We start from the raw sequence: 19,232 nt of genomic DNA on the forward strand, positions 1-19,232 counted from the left end.
ATAAATAGCTATAATTTACTTATTTTATATTATATGGATATAATTAAATATGAAATAGCAAAGTTAATTTACTACACCTGAATAATCATTTCTTTTCAATGTTATAATCATTTCTTTTCAATTTTATATGTATATTAACAAATATTAAATAGCAAAGTAATTAGTACACGCCTAATCAATTATGTTAGGCATGTCTTACGGTGTTGGTTTCCATGTTTATCCTCGTCAATGTTTTCTCTTTCAATATTCATATATCATCGATATTATTTTTTTCAAAAATCCTTCCGATTCACTATTCTTTTGCATGATTGTAGGAGTGATTTTTGTGATTCATCTTCATTAAGTATATTCTAATTGCATTTTTTCTTGTTTTTTATAAAGATTATATTTGTATACATTTGTTTCATCTATTTTCATAGGGTTTCAATTGAAGATTTTTTTCATTACAATGATGGAAAGCAGTTTGAGATAATCTTTTTGTGTGTGTATTCGTGTCATTCAATTTCTACAGTTTCAATTAGAATTAACCAAAAGGAACTCCAAAACTTTTTACTCTAATGGCAGACCAAACAAAGCACCATCTTTTGCTTTGTATTTGTATTTTGAATCAAAATACTATGTTTGTTCTGAATTTATATTCATATCTATTTTGTATTCAAATATAAATATTTGTATTCATCTGTTTATTTGTATTTAAATTCATTTGTATCTGTATTTAAATTAAATACATATACATATGATTCAATTATTTTTGTATAAACTCGAATAAAGGTATGGCTGGCATGTTCACTAAATCTGATGCCCAACAGAGTGGACTTACTTCTACGAGGGCACGTAGTTGTGGGACTATGAGGGCATGTTGAACCCTAGTCCACTCGGTGCTAAGTCTACTCCCAACTGAATATGTATATGACACAAATGTAACTGAAATATTGAATAGCTCAAAATACTGACGTGTAATCTGAGAATGCAACATTTATTTATATACTGATAATGTAACATTCAAAATCTGGAGCATGATTATCTGTTTAACTAACTTAACAAGTATAATTCGTGAACTAAGAGAATTTATACAAATTAGGGTTCTGAGTTTCATAAAAGGAATTAAGCAAACTTTCCAAGAAATAAGCTAATTCGATTTAGGATACTACAACATCTAAATCATAGTAAATATCTGAGGTTTTAGAAATCCTAGGTCTAAAAAAGATATGGAGAATCAAGGAATTGACTGAAATCTAGGGACCTAGTGGATAAAAGGAACCTAATAGTGAAATCCCACATACCTGGTGACGAAATCTACAAAGAAATCCTTTGATTTCGGGGATGAAAGTTGAAGAACACAGTTGCTTGTTCTTGAAGGAAACTAACGCCTCTTTCTCTTCTTTCGTTCTAATTTGGATAATTTTTGGAGAAAAAAGGTTTTGGGTAGGTTCTGACTAAATTATTAGGCTAAACTAAGTAAAATAATGTAGTTTAAATTCCCAATACATAGGAAAAAAGACCAAAACAACCCTGACTTAAAAGCTGACGAGGCCCACCCACAGAGCCACTGACGGACCGTTAACGGAACCACGGTCCATCGAGTGGGTTGTGGTTGCTGGCCAGTGCCTATTGGTTCTGTACCTCCCTGCCACGATCCACTTCACGAACCGTGTAAAGGACCACAGATCGTGAAGGCCACCGTGGTTCTTCACTTGGGCTAGGGGTCTGTTGGTTTAGGTTGACGGACCCATCCACAGCTCGTGGTGGGAACCGTGGTCCATCACGCTGGCTGGGTGTGAACCACGAGCAGGTCGACGGACCGTCGTTCTTTCATGATCCGTGAACCCTTCCGTGATTCACCCAATTTTCTGTTGTTCAGGTCTGCTAGGTTTCTGAGGTGTTACAACATTGGTCCGACATAGCTTCAAGCAAGATAACTATGTAGCAGATACATTAGCTAAGCAAGGATCCAGGGTAACAACCTATGACAAGGCTATCCTTTTGCAATCTCTATCGGACTATATCAAAGGCGAACTTGCTAAAGACAAGAATGAAGTTATCTCGACTAGACTAATTAGGCCATCTATTATGTAACAAGTTAGCTCATTTGAGTAATATTGTAGTAATTACTAGCCCATCTAAGGAGTATGTTCTAGCTAACTCTTCTGTAATTCCTTAGCATATATATATATATATATATATATATATATATAATATTGTTTTAACCAACAAAGAAAAATATGGCATACACGCAAAATGCACAAAAACTAGTATACATAAGTGCAGATGCTAGGAAATGAACTTTGAATGGAAATTTGTATGCGAAGAAATGTATGTAAAAATAACGGTTGATGCAAATATATTAGTTCAATCTCATTTTATATGCACTCGGATATTGAGTAAGTTGATAGTAAAATAGTTATAACTTTTTAAATATACACGATCAATAAAAAAATATTTTAAATAAAGCCTAACTTATATAATAATAATTTTTAACATAAATAGATTTTCCATCTCCGATAAAATATCGATACATGAACTCTTATAAATAAATACATAGATAAATATATTGTGACTAAAAAATTATTTAAAAAAAAGATAAAATAAAATATGATTAGAAATTGGTTGTACACTTTCCTCTACTTCCACGTGAAAGTGGAGGTGGAAATGCAGATATTGATTCTATCTCATTTTATATGCACTTAAATACTGGGTAAGTTGATAGTAAAATAGTTATAACTTTTTAAATATGCCCAATCAATAAAGAAAACATATTTTGAATAAAGCCTACCTTATATAATAATAATTTTTTAACATAAATAGATTTTCTATAACCATTAAAGTATGGATAAATTATAGAACTCTTTTGAATAAATACATAGATAAATATATTGTGACTAAAAAAATTATTTTTTAAAAAAAAAGATAAAATAATTTTGCCGCGCTCACAAGGTTTCTATTATAACTAACTAACTAACCGTTTTACTTACTGTATTGGAATTGGAGTGAAAAGATTCTTCGTCTGTTAGATCTTCAGAATAGTAATTGTTTGTTTCTCTTGCTAGTGTGGTGAATCAATGGTGATTATCTCTGCATTTTGGTGATTATCTCTGTATTTTGATGATTATCTCTGTATTTTGGTGTTTATCTCTGTATTTTGATGATTATCTCTGTATTATCTCTGATCATCTCTGTATTTTGAAGTTGGTGGAAGGACGAATGACAATGGCGGCTAAGCAGAGATTTGTAGTGTTTGCAATTTTCCTCTTTCAAGCTGTTGCCCTCACTGACGTTGAGGAAGGTATATATTTGGTTACTTTATTGGTTGATTTGAGCATTCATTGTTATTTATGTGATTGTGATTGTGATTTTGCAGTAGAAGCACTGAGAAATTTTTACAGATCCCTAAACTGCCCTACACAACTTAACAATTGGAAATTAGAGGGAGGTGATCCTTGTGACGAATTATGGACTGGGGTTTCATGCCATCAATCATCAGTCATTGACATGTACAAATCTTCTTCTTCTTCTTCTCTTTTGCCTATGCCCACGCCCTTGTGGTTCACCGATTTTTATTTTCCTGCAGTAAACTTCAAGGATTAAGTCTCACTGGTAATCTTCAAGGAGATCAACTTGTTCGTCTACAACACTTGAAGCATTTGTAGGTTATTTCATTTTACTGTATCTGATCTCCAAGGATTCATTAGTTAGTTATCTCATCTGTTTTTCTTTTATGTAGAGATCTTAGTTCCAATCATTTCCATGGAGAGATACCGAATAGCTTGCCCACTAATCTCACAGATTTGTAAGATGAATTTCATCTTTCTCAATTCCTTCTTTTAGCTCTACATTCTCAATATATCTTCTTCCCTTCTTGTTTTGGTGGATATAGAAATTTGGCGGCCAATTATTTTAGTCAAACCATTCCACATACTGTGACTTCAATGAAACATCTCAGGCACCTGTAAGCATATTCTCTGTTCAGCTTCTTTACATCTCTCCTATTTGATCCTCAACTCCTAACATTTGTTATTTTTAATGCAGAAATCTGAGTCAGAACCTTCTATCTGGACCACTACCAGATGTGTTTGGTGGCTTCGACAACCTTATAATGATGTATGATATATTTCTTTGTTTTTTTTTTAAATTTTGGATGCAAATTTTGACCTTACTTATATCTAGTGAATCTTTGTCTTTGGAGTAAAATTTGTTCACAAAAAAAATCTGAAATTATCCAAGTGCTAGTATAATTTTCTTCAACAGGGACCTGTCACACAACAACTTTAGTGGAGATCTACCTGTATCATTTCGAACTCTGATGAACCTTACAAGATTGTAAGTTTTTCACATCTGACAATATGCCTCCAGTTGCAAATTTCATTAGTAACGAATGAGGTATTGTGGCGCAGGCATCTTCAGAGCAATGAATTTACTGGATCAGTAATTTTTCTGGCTGACCTTCATCTACATGAACTGTGAGTTAGTAATCTGTTTAGTGAGTCTATAAAAGCTTAAACTATCACTCTCAAATTTATTATATATGTGTCAATTCCAGGAACATTGAAGATAATCATTTTAGTGGTGTTATTCCTGAGAGCTTTCAAAGTATTAACAGCTTATGGTAAACAGCTTTCAAAATTCAAAGTCTACTTGGTATATTATGCTTTACTTCCTAATTGTCATTTGGATAGCTTATGTCTTTCCTAATAATCAGGATTGGAGGTAATCAGTTTCGCATAGGAGTAAACTATCCTCCCTGGAAGTTTCCTACTGATGTTATGCCCAATGAGCAGAATATCTCTAGTCCTCCAACAACAGAGTCTAGTGCCATTGAGAAATATCCTTCTCATGAATCAGGATATAACAGAAAGAAAAGACCAGGCTCTGGAGGAATAGTTATTATGGTGGTTGGAGCTGTAATGACTGTAATTGGTGCAGCAGTCTTCATTGCTGTTCGGACTCATCGGTCTACAAAACAGACACTTGACAGCATAGGAGGCAGCTTAAGTTCATTGCAGTCTCTTCCAATTAGTGCATCCCAAGGTCAGATATAATTCTTCAGAAACACTTCATATACCAGATTCCCTCAACTTGTATGTGCAAAGCTTTCGCTAAAATGGTTTCAAGCTGATAATTTCGTAGTGCACTTCTCAATTGTCTGTTCCTAGCAGATAGAGAAATACTAGACCAAACCTAGGCTCAATCTTCTCCCTTCTTGTTCTTCTGGGTTGGTTTTCCAGTAACATCTCATTCATGAAAGTTTTGTTGATACAACCTATTCCTATGAAATGGACAAATATAATGTGGTTGTGTTATCCTTTCCCTGCCTAAAACTATCAACTCTACATGTTTCTTGTAGTAATAATTCATCCAGCATTAACATTTCCCCTCTGCATCTTCTGTGTGTGCTTCTATCAAAGTTGAGGTTTATGAGATTGTATTATGATGAAGCACAATCTGGATAATGCCTAATGCACATAAAATCTGTTTTCCAGTGAAATAGCTTCTGTGAAAATGAGCCACATTTTTCAAAGAGTTCTTCTCTGGTTTGGTTTTTCATTTTACTCATCATCTCAGGTTCTTTAGTTGCTGAATACGATAGGCCAGATTCATCTAGCAGTGACTCTCCTCCACTGATTTCTTCATGGCAATTGCCACCTGCACCAACCATGACTATTAAAATGTCGAACAGAAGAAGTTTCTCCAAGAAGTGCAAAATCCCAATATGTGCCAAACTCTATGCAGTGGCAGATTTGCAGTTGGCCACTAGCAACTTCAGTCCCAATAATCTTCTTGGTGAAGGAACACTTGGTTCGGTTTATAGAGCAGATTTCCCTGATGGACAGGTATCCTAGGAGCTTTATTTAAGAACTTCTCGCATTCAACAAAGAGAAATTTACAAAGTTTTCTTACTCTTCTTACTTCTTTTGTGCAAGGTTCTGGCTGTTAAGAACATTAAGACTGTAGCACTCTCCATAACTGAAGAAGAACAATTTATGGAAGTGATTCGAACTGTATCTCATCTGAGGCACCCTAATATTGTTGCACTTGTTGGCTATTCTGTGGGGAATGGAAACCATCTCCTTTTGTATGAGTACATAAGGAAAGTGACACTTGATGATGCTTTGCACAATGTTTTGTGCATGCCTCTGACTTGGAGCTTCCGACTCCGCATTGCCATTGGTGTTTCTCGGGCATTGAAGTAAGTACACAATACTTGTTTTGCTTATCCTTTCAACCTTCTATTTATCTGGTCGGACACCTTAAATAGGTTTTGCACCATGGCTCACTTTCTTGTAATTATGACTGCAAATACTGTATGTAAGTTGGATGAGGATAATATTTTACTTACCTCTCGTGTTTCTTAATGGTATTTATGGATTTAATCTTCCCACTTATATTGCAGCTACTTGCACACGTCCTGTGTGCCTTCCATCACCCATAGCAATCTAAAGGCTACCAACATCTTGCTTGATGAAGATCTTAACCCTCGTGTTTGTGATTGTGGACTAGCAGTCCTAAAACCACTGGCCAGCAACAATGTTAAAATCAAGGTACATTTTTTTTTCTTATAACCTTTATTTACTTATAACTGCTAAGGGAAATGGTAAGTAGACTAGAAACAGCACAAGTTTTCCCGATACTCACAACCAATTACTGTCATTTTTAATGTTGCAAGACAGGCTTCTGAGATTGCTATTGCAGATAGTGGCTATGTTGCGCCTGAGCATGTCAAACGTGGAAGTGGCAACCCAAAGGCTGATATCTTTTCCTTTGGTGTGCTGCTTCTTGAGCTTTTAACTGGAAGGCGGCCTTTTGACAGGTTTGACTTTTTTCTCAACTTGTTCAAAACCATAATCTTGTTGCTGATGTTTCCTTTTCCTTATTAATCTTGATGCAGTTCAAGACCAAAAGGAGAGCAATCACTGGTGGAGTGGGCTTCTTCCAAGCTTCATGACAGTGAGTCTTTGTTGGGGATGGTTGATTCAACAATAAAGAGAATAATTTCCACTCGGGCTCTTTCATCTTACGCTGACATTATCTCTCAATGCATTCAGGTAATTCAATATGTTACAAATTTATTTTACCGTTTATACGTAATAACTATGACGATAATTTCTAAAAGCTTTTTAAGATAAAGGTTTCACCTGACAATCACTCTAAAATTTTGTTTATGCTACTGAAAAAAATGAGCAGCCCCAGAAGGAATTCCGTCCTCAAATGGCTGAAGTTGTTCAGTCACTGGTGTCACTGTTACAGAAGTCTGGACAAGAAAAAGCAAAGTCTGGAAAAGATAAAGAGACAGCACAAGGCGCTGAAGTTGACCCCTGTGACCGATCTTTTCGTTCAACCAACAGCCATTTCTTTGCTTCACCGACTGCAAGCTACTTATCCATCTGACCTTCTGCAGTGAGTTGAATATATGCTCCACCTTGTACAATTTTTTTCATACTAGGATTTCTTCACAACCATTTCAGTTCTTTTACATAACGATAAAGTTGCAACGCACGGAGTTTAATGTGCGCACACATTGATTCTTCGGGAGAGTCCTTCCCTCTTGTCTTGCTTTTCCCAGCTTCTAAGATTGTTAAAGACTTACTTCTTTTGAAAGAAAACCAAAGAGTTGGTATAAGGTCTATCCCTACCGTATATAGCTAACTTGATGTTCATCTTTCTGCAATGGGATTGAATAGCAGTTGAAATGGTACAATCTGAACATTTAACTTCACACCATGGAATCAGATTCTTGAAGGGTTCACTAAGCGTGCAACTCATGATGCAAAAAAATACGAGTTAAAACATACATTATCCACTTAAAATGTGTTAACTAGCACTCAAAATTTCTAGGTTATCAAGAAAAATAAGGTAGTTATCTCATCACCTTGGTGCCTTCACAGAACCACCACGCAATCTACTTTGCACCATTGAAGAACATCTAAAACGAGCCTTTGACAAAGCTGAACTAGTCTCAATTGTTAGGATAAACATTCTGTGTTTATGAAATTGTAGATTCGGCAGGAAATTGGTATTCCATGGGAGCACAAAGCATTGATTTTTTATTTGTCTATTAGAGTACAAAGCAAGATAAATGTATTCTGATTATGTTTTTGCCAACATCAGGTTCAACTGTGTATTTCCAACTTGTACAGTATCAATAATAACAAAAACTACAAGATGTATAAGAGTTGCTCAAGCCTCTTCTAACACTAGCTACTAATCAACAATGTATTAATCTCTCCTATGATATTCACCGGCCGTCCATTAAACATGGATGAAAGTGTACTCTCACAAAGTTTCTTCAGTTCCCTGGTCTGGGCAAGAGCTGCTTCCTGCATAAGGAGACAAAAAAAGAAAAAGCAAATAAAAAATTAAGGATCCAAGGGGGACTTCCTTTTCTTTTTTACAACAAAGGCAAGTGAACAGCCGTAAGCAATGCTTTCAAGATCTCTACATGAGCAGCAAAAAATAACTTAGAAAAAGTATATCCCTTCCTGTAGTGAAGACTGAGGAGCAAGCAAGGGACTTCTGCTACGCTGTACTTAGCCACTATCTTATTTTCGGAGAAATGAATAAATATTACACAGGCTATTTCAAAGGCAGTCACACTGTTTGTCGAAGAGCATTCAAAACAGGTGCCTTTTTATGGGAGAGATAGGTATTCAGTAAAAAAAAACCAAAAAAACTGGAAAACAAACAAATATATTTATTATAAACTTACAGCATTGTGAAGTTCAGAAGATCTAATAGGAGTTACTGTCCTCGACAATATAGGAACGGCAAAGGTTGAAGTTTTAAAAGCACTCTATGTAAAGGTTCCATAGTTTACTTGGCCACTTCTCAGAGATTGGTAACATTTCAAAATCCGAGAAATGATCTTTATAAAATTATGAGAAGCTATAATACTTTAAGCTCAAAGTAGTCAATCTTACTACTACTCAACAACTAACACGGTTTTCACATATATGCAACTACTGCAAATTACATTAAACAAAATTGGAAGGAAAATAAAATAAGAAACTCACTTGTTTTGGCCAGGATGAAGACATCGAATTCTGAAGTTCCATACGCCTACTAGACAAGTCCTTTAATCCGTCCTTTAACTTGGCTTCCTGACGCTTTTTCTCCTCCAAAGTGTTGACCAGCCGATCTAAAAATCTGGAATTCAAATAAATACAGCAGTCAGCATGCAACTTCCAACAAATATAGTTAAGTCTGCAATACATGAACTTCGTAGTATAACTATCTAAATAATAGTGTACAGCAATATTTCATAATGGTGACAAAAGAAGTGAGCTATTACACTATCAGATGTCAAATGGCACACTTTTTGATGCAAGCCGAGTTTCATCAAAACCTTATACAAGAAGCCGGGCTAAAGAGTTTGTAGACTTGTCATTGAATCGCTACCTTGGAGGCTTGATTGAGGGTTCTTGGAACAAAGGCAAGCTCGAGAATGTGCTAAACTGGTAGTACAAGGATCCATGTGAAAGACTACTCAAAGTAGGGAGAAAGAGGCTATGAATGTGAAAATGGTTATTCTTGAAATGCAAGCCTCTTGACTAAGAAGACCTTATTTCATTAAGGGTATTTATGTAATAGCTAGCTTAGACTATAAATAATGGAGAATAGCTCCTTTAGACTTAGATTATTTTGATGTGATGAATTATTATGAATTAAGGGTAACTATAGAGAGTGTTCGAGGCTAAGGCCATAGTTGTTAGGAAATGTTGATGGGATTGCTTGCTTTTGAGGAACAATCCTCTTGAGGGTGTCTCTATAGATTAGGTGCTTGTTTGAATTCTTAATTGGAGGTTTTAGCTTTAATATAGCTATTGTTTCCAATTAGTTTCTTGCTTGTACATCTTCTATCTTTACTTCCTTGTTCTTAGATTTTAGGGTTTCTTTTTTTTTTCCGCAGCTCAATATTGTATCAATTGATAACAAGAGCTTGGATTAGATTTGTTTCTACAAATCTAGTCTTGGGAGTTCGATATTTACTAAAGATAGAGAGCATGGTTGCAAAGAGAACAAAGGATACAATTTGGTAAAGTGGGCGACAATTTTGCATAGAAAAGATAAAGGTGGCTTGAGCATCAGAGATTTGAGGAAGCATAGCAACTGTCTTTTGATGAAATGGTTGTGGAGATACACTGAGGAGAGGCAAGCTTTGTGGAAAGATTTGATTAAATGTAAATATGGGGAGGATGGATTTTGGTGTAGTAACATAAGCACGAATGCTTGTGGAGCAGGGGTTTGGAGAGCTATTAGAAACTTATGGCCCAAGTTAGAAGCAAATTTGCATATCAAGGTGGGGGATGGAAGGAGAACTAGATTCTGGTGGGATGTATGGATCAAACAAACCCCCCCTAAAAGACCTGTTTCCTGATCTATTTATTTTGTGCACCAATTCTGAGGCAATGATCAATGATTGTTGGACAGTACAAGGTTGGAATCTCTATTTCAGAAGACTTCTAAATGATTGGGAAATAGAGAGTAGCCAAATTGTTGGAGGAAGTGGGGAATTTTGCAGGCACCAATACTGACAATGATGTTGTTAGATGGTCACACAGTAAGGATGGGATCTTCACAGTTGGCAGGGCATATAAAAAGGAGTGCAACTCGCAAAGTAGCAGATACCAGAGTTCATGGAAAAATATCTGGAGGACTGCAGCACCAACAAAAGTTAAATGCTTTACTTGGTTGGTCATTAGAAAGGCATGCTTGACACATGAAGTCTTAAGGAAGAAAAGAAAGATCATACTTCTGTGGTGCTCTTTATGTGGAAAGACGGGGGAAACTAACAGTCACCTATTCTTATGGTCCATGTTTCTCAACTATTTAGAAGTGAAATGGACTATGCTCGAATATACAACTGATTTACTTAGTTGTTGGATCAGGAGAGGAGGTAGCAAGAGACAAAAGACCTAGTGGAATTTGATTCCACATTGCATTTGGTGGCCAGTGTGGAAGGAGAGAAATAGTAGGAATTTTGAAGATATATCCAATTCCATTCACAAGGTTAAATGGAATTGCATTGTATCTCTATACTTTTGGTGTAAAGAGATAGGATTAGAGGATTCAGATCAACTTTTAGAACTCTTAGGATCCTTGTAAGTATTATGCTTTTTGTTCTTTTCTGAATTTTTTAAAGGTCCCCAGCATATCCTTAATGCTGAAGAATACAATGTTTACCAATTCTCAAAAAGATAGAGAGGAGTAAGGAGTGAATGGTAGCAACTCTAGATTGGAAAAGGGAGAGGATGTGAGGAGTGGAGTGAGTGAGTTACCACAAACACCATCTAACCTAATTGCTTGTCCTTCCCTTTGTAAGAATTCTAGCGTAGGTATGAGCATGGAGAATGGGGGAATACAAACTCCCAACAAGAAGCCTACAATTAAGGATTTCATGGATTTGGTGGTCCATTGGATCAAGCGGTTTGACTTGCATGAAAACATGAGAGTGGAAGCTTCGCTTCAAGGTAAAGAACATCCTTCTTGTGATCCTCAAGATACCATAGCTAAACTTGACACTTTAAAATTTCTAATGAACTAAGCGTGAGTGAAAGCTTATCTTCGTTTGAGCCCAATGATTCTTTGCCACATAGTAATAATGTACTTGTTGAAAGTGTTCATACACTAATTGATCCTATTGATGACCAAATTGATTCTTCTTGCAAGATCGATTTGTGTCCACCTAGGGTTGACACTTGTACTTTGAATGATAATACATTTTGTCATGTGATTCTTTGCCATATAGTAATAATATTGTTGTTGAAAGTGTTCATACACTAGTTGATCCTATTGATGACCTAATTGATTCTTCATGTAAGATCAATTTGTGTCCACTTAGTGCTGACAATTGTGATTTGATTGATAGAAAATTATCATGTAAACTTTGTGTTGATCAACTTGTTTGCGATTCTAGTTCACTAATTGAGAGATTTTGTGATTTGATTGGTGAGCCTCAAGTTAGTCATGACATTGAAAAAGTTGGTCATTTGAAAGGGAGTGATTCTTCGAGCATATCTCTTGTTGAAGATCCTATTGCTTGTCTAGCTCATAAAAATCATGTGATTGAAACTTCCTTGAAAGATGACATTCGTCTTTCTTAGAATGAGATTACATACTTTAATTCTCCACCTTTGATTGATTATTCTCTTTAAGTACAATGCTTGTTTGATGATGATGAGATCACTCCTAGTGTAGTGTCTGGTGGTGTGAATTGTGATGATGATGTAGCTCATGTAGTTCTTATTGGGGGCTATACCTTATATGATAACCCACCAGGGGATGTTGAAAAAAGAAGGTGCTTCTCACTTTCAAATTGATATTTATTCTTTGGATTGTCCTACTTTTTGAAACTGGTAACGACTATATATATATATATATACCTTTCTCAAAAAAAAAAAAATAAAAAAAAAATAAAAAAAAATAATAATAATAAAAAAAAAAAAAAATAAAAAAAAAAAAAATATATATATATATATTAAATTACACCATAACAGTGCAAAAGACTTATCAAAATCTCAACCAAGCTTAGGCAACTGCTTCACAAGGATCCTATCATATCAACTAGTGATTCAGCCTCCTAAACATAGCTTTCTTTACACCAAAAATAAAACAAAGATATAGAATTCATCGTGATTTTCTCCACAAAATTATATCTGTCTTCAAAAGTCTATAGTTCCTCTCCTTCCAAATGGTCCACCATATGCAAGCATGGACAAGTTTCAAGTTTCCACCATTTTTTCTGACTAACTGTCCCATCATTCTGGTTCCAACATTTCAGCAAATCAACACTTGTTGCTGGCAGTGACCATCTCATTCCTACCATGTTCAAGAATAGTTGCCATAATTGTCCAGTAACAGGACAATGAATGAATAGATGACTATTATTTTCCCAGCAGCTCCACACAAAAAACATCTAGAACACAGTTGGAATCCCCTTATTTGAAGTTTATCATGTGTGAGACAAGCATTTCTTGCTACTAGCCAAGAAAAGGATACCTCCTTAAAAGGAGCCTTCATCTTCCAAATAAATCTCCATGGCAACTGATTAGTTCACTGTCTGTCACTAATCAGAATGTTATAAGCTGAGTTTACAGAATAAGTTCCTTTCCTAGTGGGCTTCCATATAAGTGAATCTCCAGTGTCTTTGAACCCTTGGAATGATTCCAAGGTCTTGAAAAATTCAACAACTCTTTCCAACTCTCAATCATGCAGTAGCCTTCTAAAAGTAATATTCCATCCATGTACTCCTTTTGCTGATTCCAGACTAATGTCTGGCATAGTGGCAATGCTAACGAATACAGGGAAGAGTTCCTTTAGAGGTCCATGCCCAAGCCAATAGTAATCTTACAAGTGAGGACAGCATGAATGAAGTTATTTTGTGTGACACATTTCTTTATTATCTATTTGCATATGATGATGCTCTTACTTGTGTTGAGTGTGTCTCTTATGTCTATGAGATCTAATGGGGTAGATGATTGTTGTCTTGACCATGATATGTGGAGGTCCTTTCGTTATGACCCCGGTGAGAATTCAAATTATTGTGATGTGATCAGTGTCACTTTGTAAGTGGTTTTATCTTGAAATAGAGGATCAACTATGCTTTATGTCTCTTAGAACCAATGTGCTATTGCCTACTTGGTATTTTGACACCATTGGGATTTTCAGGAAGTTCTTATTTCATGATGGTGGGATTAGCCAAGTACTTTGCACTTCATGTGGGGATTTGTTTTTCATGAGTATAGTTGATGTTTGGTTATACCACAAGTGTGTACATTTTGGCATAGATGGTGGATTTGTTAGCACTTGTGCTAACCCTCATGCTATGAAGTCCTTGTTTTTGTTTGTCTTCCCTATGGTTTTGCTAGGTTTCAAGGAAGGGAGAATGATGCAAGCCAAGTATCAAAACCTTACACAAGAAGCCGGGCTAAAGAGTTTGTAGACTTGTCATTGAATCGCAACCTTGGAGGGTTCTTGGAACAAAGGAATGAAGCTTGAGAATGTGCTAAAGTGGAAGTACAAGGATCCATGTGGAAGACTACTCAAAGTAGGGAGAAAGAGCCTATGAATGCAAAAATGGCTATTCTTGAAATGCAAGCCTCTTGACTAAGAAGACTCTTAGGAGCCGTTTGGTAGGATGTATTAATTAAAATAGTCCTTCTATTAAAATTTAGTCCACCCAATACAATGTTTGGTTGCACAATTAACTCAAACACACCTAATACATGGATAACTTAATACACCATATGTGGTCTTATCTAATACCAAGTATATCTAGGGATTTGCTAATACCAAGTTTATAATACTTGGATAAGACAACAAAATGACTGAACTTCCCTTCAACTTCTTTATATAGTCTTTTTTAACATTTCTCGTTGTCTTTATGAACCTGCAAGTTCTTTAGTGTTATTTTATTTTAATGTTACTAGGTAAGAAGATTCTATGAGAAAGCTATGTTGCTCGGACTCTTCAATAATGTCATGGGGAGCGTGTCGGATTCGTCAAAAGTAGTGTATTTTTGGAGAATCCAACATGGGTGCGGCATCGAAAGTGAAGAGTCCGAGCAACTTAGTGAAAGCAAAGGAGATCTTATTTTGGCTACTGTTTTTACTTGTTTTGGTGAGAGAGGAGGGAGGTAAGCCTTGGTCATGGGTACTTAAAATAACTTCTTGTTGTTTTTGACTTGAGACTTCCTTCCGTGAATTAAATTTGTTAACCACTTTGTTTCAAGTTTTAAACTATAATAAATATGGTCTTGATAACATTCTTATTTCATAAAATAATATTGTCCGGCAGTTATCTATCCTGACCCAATTACATGAAATAGAAAATCTCATAATAATTCAAGGGTATAATTGTATTGAAGCTTTTTTAGAGTTTTAAACTAAACACAAGATTAGCCTATTAGGTGGGAAGCAATGAACCAAACACTTGATAAAAATAACCCCTGCATTACTAATCCCTGCATTATTAATCCCTGCATTACTAATCTTTGTACCAAATGACCCCTTACTTCATTAAGGGTATTTATGTAATAGCTAGCTTAGACTATAAATAATGGAGAATAGCTCCTTTAGACTTAGAGATTATTTTGATATGATGAAGTCTCATGAATTGAGGCAACTCTTGAGAGAGTTTGAGGCTAAGGCCATAGTTGTTAGGAAATGTTGACGGGATTGCTTGCTTGAGGATCAATCCTCTCAAGGGTGTCACTATTATAGATTAGGTGCTTATTTGAATTCTTAATTGGAGATTTTAGCTTTAATATGGCTATTGTTGCCAATTAGCTTCTTGCTTGTATCTATCTTCTATCTTTACTTCCTTGTTCTTAGATTTTAGGGTTTCTTTTGTTTTTCCGCAATTCAATATTGTATCACTCTTCATCAGCGAATAGATTACTAAACCTATCTACAGTTTAAAGACAAGGCTAGATTGGGGGCTACCAAATATATTTCACATCCATAGATATAGATAAGAGAAATATATCATTCATAATAGGTTTAATGTGTTACTTTAATACATGATGTTTGGTAGAACTTTCCTTTATAAAGAAGTAGAACCACTTTGGAACAAAGGAAGTATACAGTGGAAATGTCCTCATCAAGGTTTGCACTTGGGTCAATAAAGAGCACATGTGGCATGCAGATTAAAGAACTTAGCATGTCAAAACAATTTGAAAAAGGAAGAAAATTTAAACTTGCTCAAGAAACAAAATTCATGGAATCCATAACTTATAAGTACCTTACGGAGTTGAGGATCATGATCATATCCCTTGTTTTCCTATTTGTAAGCAATGAAATTGCTGAGGAAACGTCAGATAGCAGTGTCTGAATTATATCAGAAGAGTACTGCTGCAGAACAAGTGGAGCAACTGCCTGGACTTGATGCTGTAAAGACGTAGTATCTTCGTTCCTTAGCTCAATTAACCGTTGATTCAAGAAGGCTTTCACCTGATGCTCAAGCATCAAACAGAAGTTCAGATGTCAGAAACCATCAAACCCGCCAGGCCAGATGACTCAACAGAAGACATTGGAAGTCCAAATGGCCGATAATGTAATAAAGCCGCCTAAGTAGTAGACCCTATTTCCAGAGCAAAAGGTGACAAACTACTGCCAAACAAAGTAAAAAACATCTAAAAGACACTAGTCATGAAAAAAAGGATGATACCATTCATACAGACCTCAAATAAGTCATCAAGTATCTTATTCCTGTATTCTGTCTCCAGTAGAGGACTCCTGTCATGGATAGCTACTGGGTCGGCAGTTAAATTATTTTGAAGAGAGAGCAATTCCGCAGCATTATTTTGTGAGCTGTCTTTATCAATCACATCAACTTGAGGATTGTCAACACTTATATCCCAAGATATTTCTGATGCAGAGACCTCAGGAGCAAGGAATCCTTCTTCCATTGAGATCTGATGAGATTTTACATCATCTTTACGAGGAGATGACATAATATCGCTAGCATTAACAATCTCATAGGGACCCAAACCATTTCCATTTTCTTCTGTTTCTTCCACGGTGCTAATGTCCCAATCAATTTGAGAGCTATCTAAAGTAATATCCCAGTCAATCCCATCAGCTACAATGTCAGTTTCTACAGTTATTTGACTTGAGCCATTATAGCCTGCTTGAGCATTCATAACTTCCAGAACTTCAGTGCTAACAGAGACATCAATCGCTGGGGGCCTTTCACGAGCACTTCTCAGATTTGATAACACAACTGCTACTGTTTTCTGCAACCAGAACAAATAACTTTAGTAAAACATTCTACATAAAACTTTGATGTTGCACTAACAATGGATTAAGGGAAGTTCATCGCATACATCCTTTTCTGTATGAGCATCTTTGACGAAATCTGAGTAGAACTCAATAGCCCGTGAGACAGAATCACCAGTAAGTACTTCCAAGATTCTGCTAAATGTAGTTGGAAGAGATATAGTGGAAGTTTCCAAAAGTTCTGACCTCACATTTATTCCCTGAATAGAAGAGAAAAGTCAATATATTATAAATGGAAAGAAAAATGAAGAAAAAGGCTATATGAAAAGAATCGAGTTAAGCAAACTAAAACCTGCAGGCCCAACTCTTGACAAGCCTCTACATATTTAGATGCAGAAAGAGCTGCATTTCTTTTTATATCTGCTTCCTTGCGCTCCAACTCAGCTAGTTGCTGCTGTGTTTTCTGAATCTGCTTCTTATGATAGGGGCTACAAAACAATTATACTGCTATTATACATCTTGACAGAAAATTACTACAGTCCAATCATAACTCAATTGTTTTTGCATAGAGTGATAAAGTTAGTTAATTTACATCTCATAGTTAACATTTTGAACCATAATCTGAGCGGCTTCACCAAGAAAAATGTATTCCTTCTCATAGGCACGCACTATTGCTTCCCAAACACCCTGTCAAGAGTCAAAATAAAACCTTTATTGGAAACAAACACACGTACATATTGAGAGAGAGAGAGAGAGACAGAGGAAGTTGGTCTTACAGCATCACCTGAAAGCCGACCAAAAATATTACGGCTTTCTTGAGTTGACTTCAGAAGAATCTCATATATTTTTTTGGCTTCCAAATAACCGATCCCTGAAAATTAATATTTAATCAGTAGACATTTTACACTCTGCAAAAGTATAGTGTAGAAAAGATCCTCTTCAGAACCACAGAGAATTGATGCAACAAAACTGTCAATCGATGGTACGCCAGTAGATGAAATTTCCACCAATTTCTGTTTTTATTTTCTGACAAGTAAAATTTCCATCAAATGACAGCAATTAGGCCTATGAAGGGGGGCATATAAAAGGTCAGAAAGCGAACAACAAACATATTTAAAATCCTTCAAATGTCATCCTCCTCCTGGTTTTAGTAACACAAAAAAACAAAATAGGTTCTTAAAAAACCAGAAGATGTATGCCTATCCAAAACTGTAACATTTTTCAGTTCTTAACAAAATAATTTTGTTCAAAGAGAATACAGTTACATTTCCATATATATATTCAGGTTCTCAAAGAACTAAGATTGCCTGTTTTCGTTGATGTTATAGAATAGATCGAACAAACAAATTATGGGCTTATGTCACTTCAAGTTCTAGAGTTGTTCAGGCAGTTTACAGATGAGTTTGGAAGTAGACTAATTATAGAAAATTAACACAATTGATACTATTTAAGACAGCCCCAACATGATAATGAGCACAGATGTAGGACTTAAAAGCATAATTTTACAAGCCTGAATTTGATTGCATAAAAACAAACTAATGATACTATTTAAGATAGCCGCAACATCGACATGATGATGAGCATATATGTGTAGGGCTTAAAAGCATAATTTTACAAGCCCTGAATTTGATTGCATAAAAACAAAGGAAAAGAAGTAAACCTTCAATATCAAGAGTGTGGAAGTAAGGATCAATGTCTTTAGGCAGCGAAGCAAACGACGTCGTAATCTTAGCTCTAACGGCGGCAAGTCGTTTCCGCCAATCGGCCGAAATTCTCTTCCGATCAACCAGCCACTCTTCATGAGAAAAATGGATATACAGAAAATAAAATAAAAAAATTTAGACTGAAAAAAGGCAACTTCATCCAAAGTGTTTATTTGTTGATATTTACCTCCGAGGCGAGCGAATGCTATGTCGATTGGAAGATTGCGAATATCTTCTTCCTTCTGCATTTCGCCCAAAAATATTCACCGGAGTTTCCCAAACAAATCGGCCGATATGCTAACGTGCGCGATGGAGTTGTCAACTCTCACCCAAAGTGAGATAATGGGTTGGATAATAATCATGAGCCTAAACAAAGCCCAACAGAAAAAGGTCTTTTTGGGCCTTGCAGACATTTTGGAAAAAGACAAAATGACACAGCATAACATCCTATAGACTAAATTAGTAATAAATAGCACACTTTTAATTTTTTGGGAAAATTAGCAAATTAGTCAAACTTCCTAATATAATTATTAAAAACATCTACATTTTGAAATAATTATTGAAAATGTCAATATGTCAATATTTTAGCAAATAAAATATATCCTAATATAATTAATTTTCTTTCCTTTTATTTCTCAAATCGGGTCCCACATTGGACTAATTTTACTCCACTATCCGTGAAAAAGAAGAAAAAAAACTTTCATTGCCCACTTTCCCCTCTTTCTAGGTTTTTACCCCAAATTCCTCATTTCTCTCTCTTGAGTTTTTCACCATTGTTCTCTTCTTTCTTTGTCTAAAAACTTCTTCTATTTTCCTTCAA

General features: G+C 35.6%; 2 protein-coding genes across 2 annotated transcripts; one reads left to right on the plus strand and one right to left on the minus strand.

Moving 5' to 3' along the window:
* The first annotated feature begins 3,207 nt into the window (after positions 1-3,207).
* Positions 3,208-7,457, plus strand: LOC125858985 (protein STRUBBELIG-RECEPTOR FAMILY 2). Its single transcript, XM_049538737.1, has 16 exons — positions 3,208-3,283; positions 3,359-3,491; positions 3,569-3,643; positions 3,722-3,787; positions 3,875-3,946; positions 4,027-4,098; positions 4,246-4,317; positions 4,392-4,457; positions 4,538-4,603; positions 4,697-5,025; positions 5,560-5,828; positions 5,919-6,184; positions 6,389-6,536; positions 6,666-6,805; positions 6,884-7,040; positions 7,180-7,457. Exons 1-16 carry the CDS (start codon positions 3,208-3,210, stop codon positions 7,381-7,383), a joined length of 2,211 nt encoding a protein of 736 aa, XP_049394694.1. The 3' UTR covers positions 7,384-7,457.
* Positions 7,458-8,031: 574 nt separating this feature from the next.
* On the minus strand, positions 8,032-18,756 carry LOC125860581 (CDK5RAP3-like protein). The gene is made up of 10 exons (XM_049540579.1): positions 18,600-18,756; positions 18,370-18,504; positions 17,486-17,580; positions 17,302-17,396; positions 17,062-17,197; positions 16,817-16,969; positions 16,172-16,726; positions 15,733-15,941; positions 9,006-9,138; positions 8,032-8,312 (listed from the first exon to the last, which is right to left on the minus strand). The coding sequence occupies exons 1-10, from the start codon at positions 18,658-18,660 to the stop codon at positions 8,190-8,192; spliced, it is 1,695 nt and encodes a 564-aa protein (XP_049396536.1). The 5' UTR covers positions 18,661-18,756; the 3' UTR covers positions 8,032-8,189.
* Between the last annotated feature and the right edge of the window lie 476 nt (positions 18,757-19,232).

This window comes from Solanum stenotomum, chromosome 3, assembly GCF_019186545.1.
Source record: "Solanum stenotomum isolate F172 chromosome 3, ASM1918654v1, whole genome shotgun sequence".
NCBI lineage: Eukaryota > Viridiplantae > Streptophyta > Magnoliopsida > Solanales > Solanaceae > Solanum > Solanum stenotomum.

Bases quoted from the DNA above. Each gene is read 5' to 3' on its own strand.
- LOC125858985 (XM_049538737.1), top strand. From the start codon at position 3,208: ATGGCGGCTAAGCAGAGATTTGTAGTGTTTGCAATTTTCCTCTTTCAA. The intron at 3,492-3,568 runs GTACAAATCTTC...ATTTTCCTGCAG, and splicing joins CAATCATCAGTCATTGACAT to TAAACTTCAAGGATTAAGTC. The intron at 4,099-4,245 runs GTATGATATATT...TTTCTTCAACAG, and splicing joins TTCGACAACCTTATAATGAT to GGACCTGTCACACAACAACT.
- LOC125860581 (XM_049540579.1), bottom strand. From the start codon at position 18,660: ATGCAGAAGGAAGAAGATATTCGCAATCTTCCAATCGACATAGCATTC. The intron at 16,970-17,061 runs GTTTTAGTTTGC...TCTTCTATTCAG, and splicing joins GTCAAGAGTTGGGCCTGCAG to GGAATAAATGTGAGGTCAGA. The intron at 9,139-15,732 runs GTACTTATAAGT...TTTGAATTCCAG, and splicing joins ATGATCCTCAACTCCGTAAG to ATTTTTAGATCGGCTGGTCA.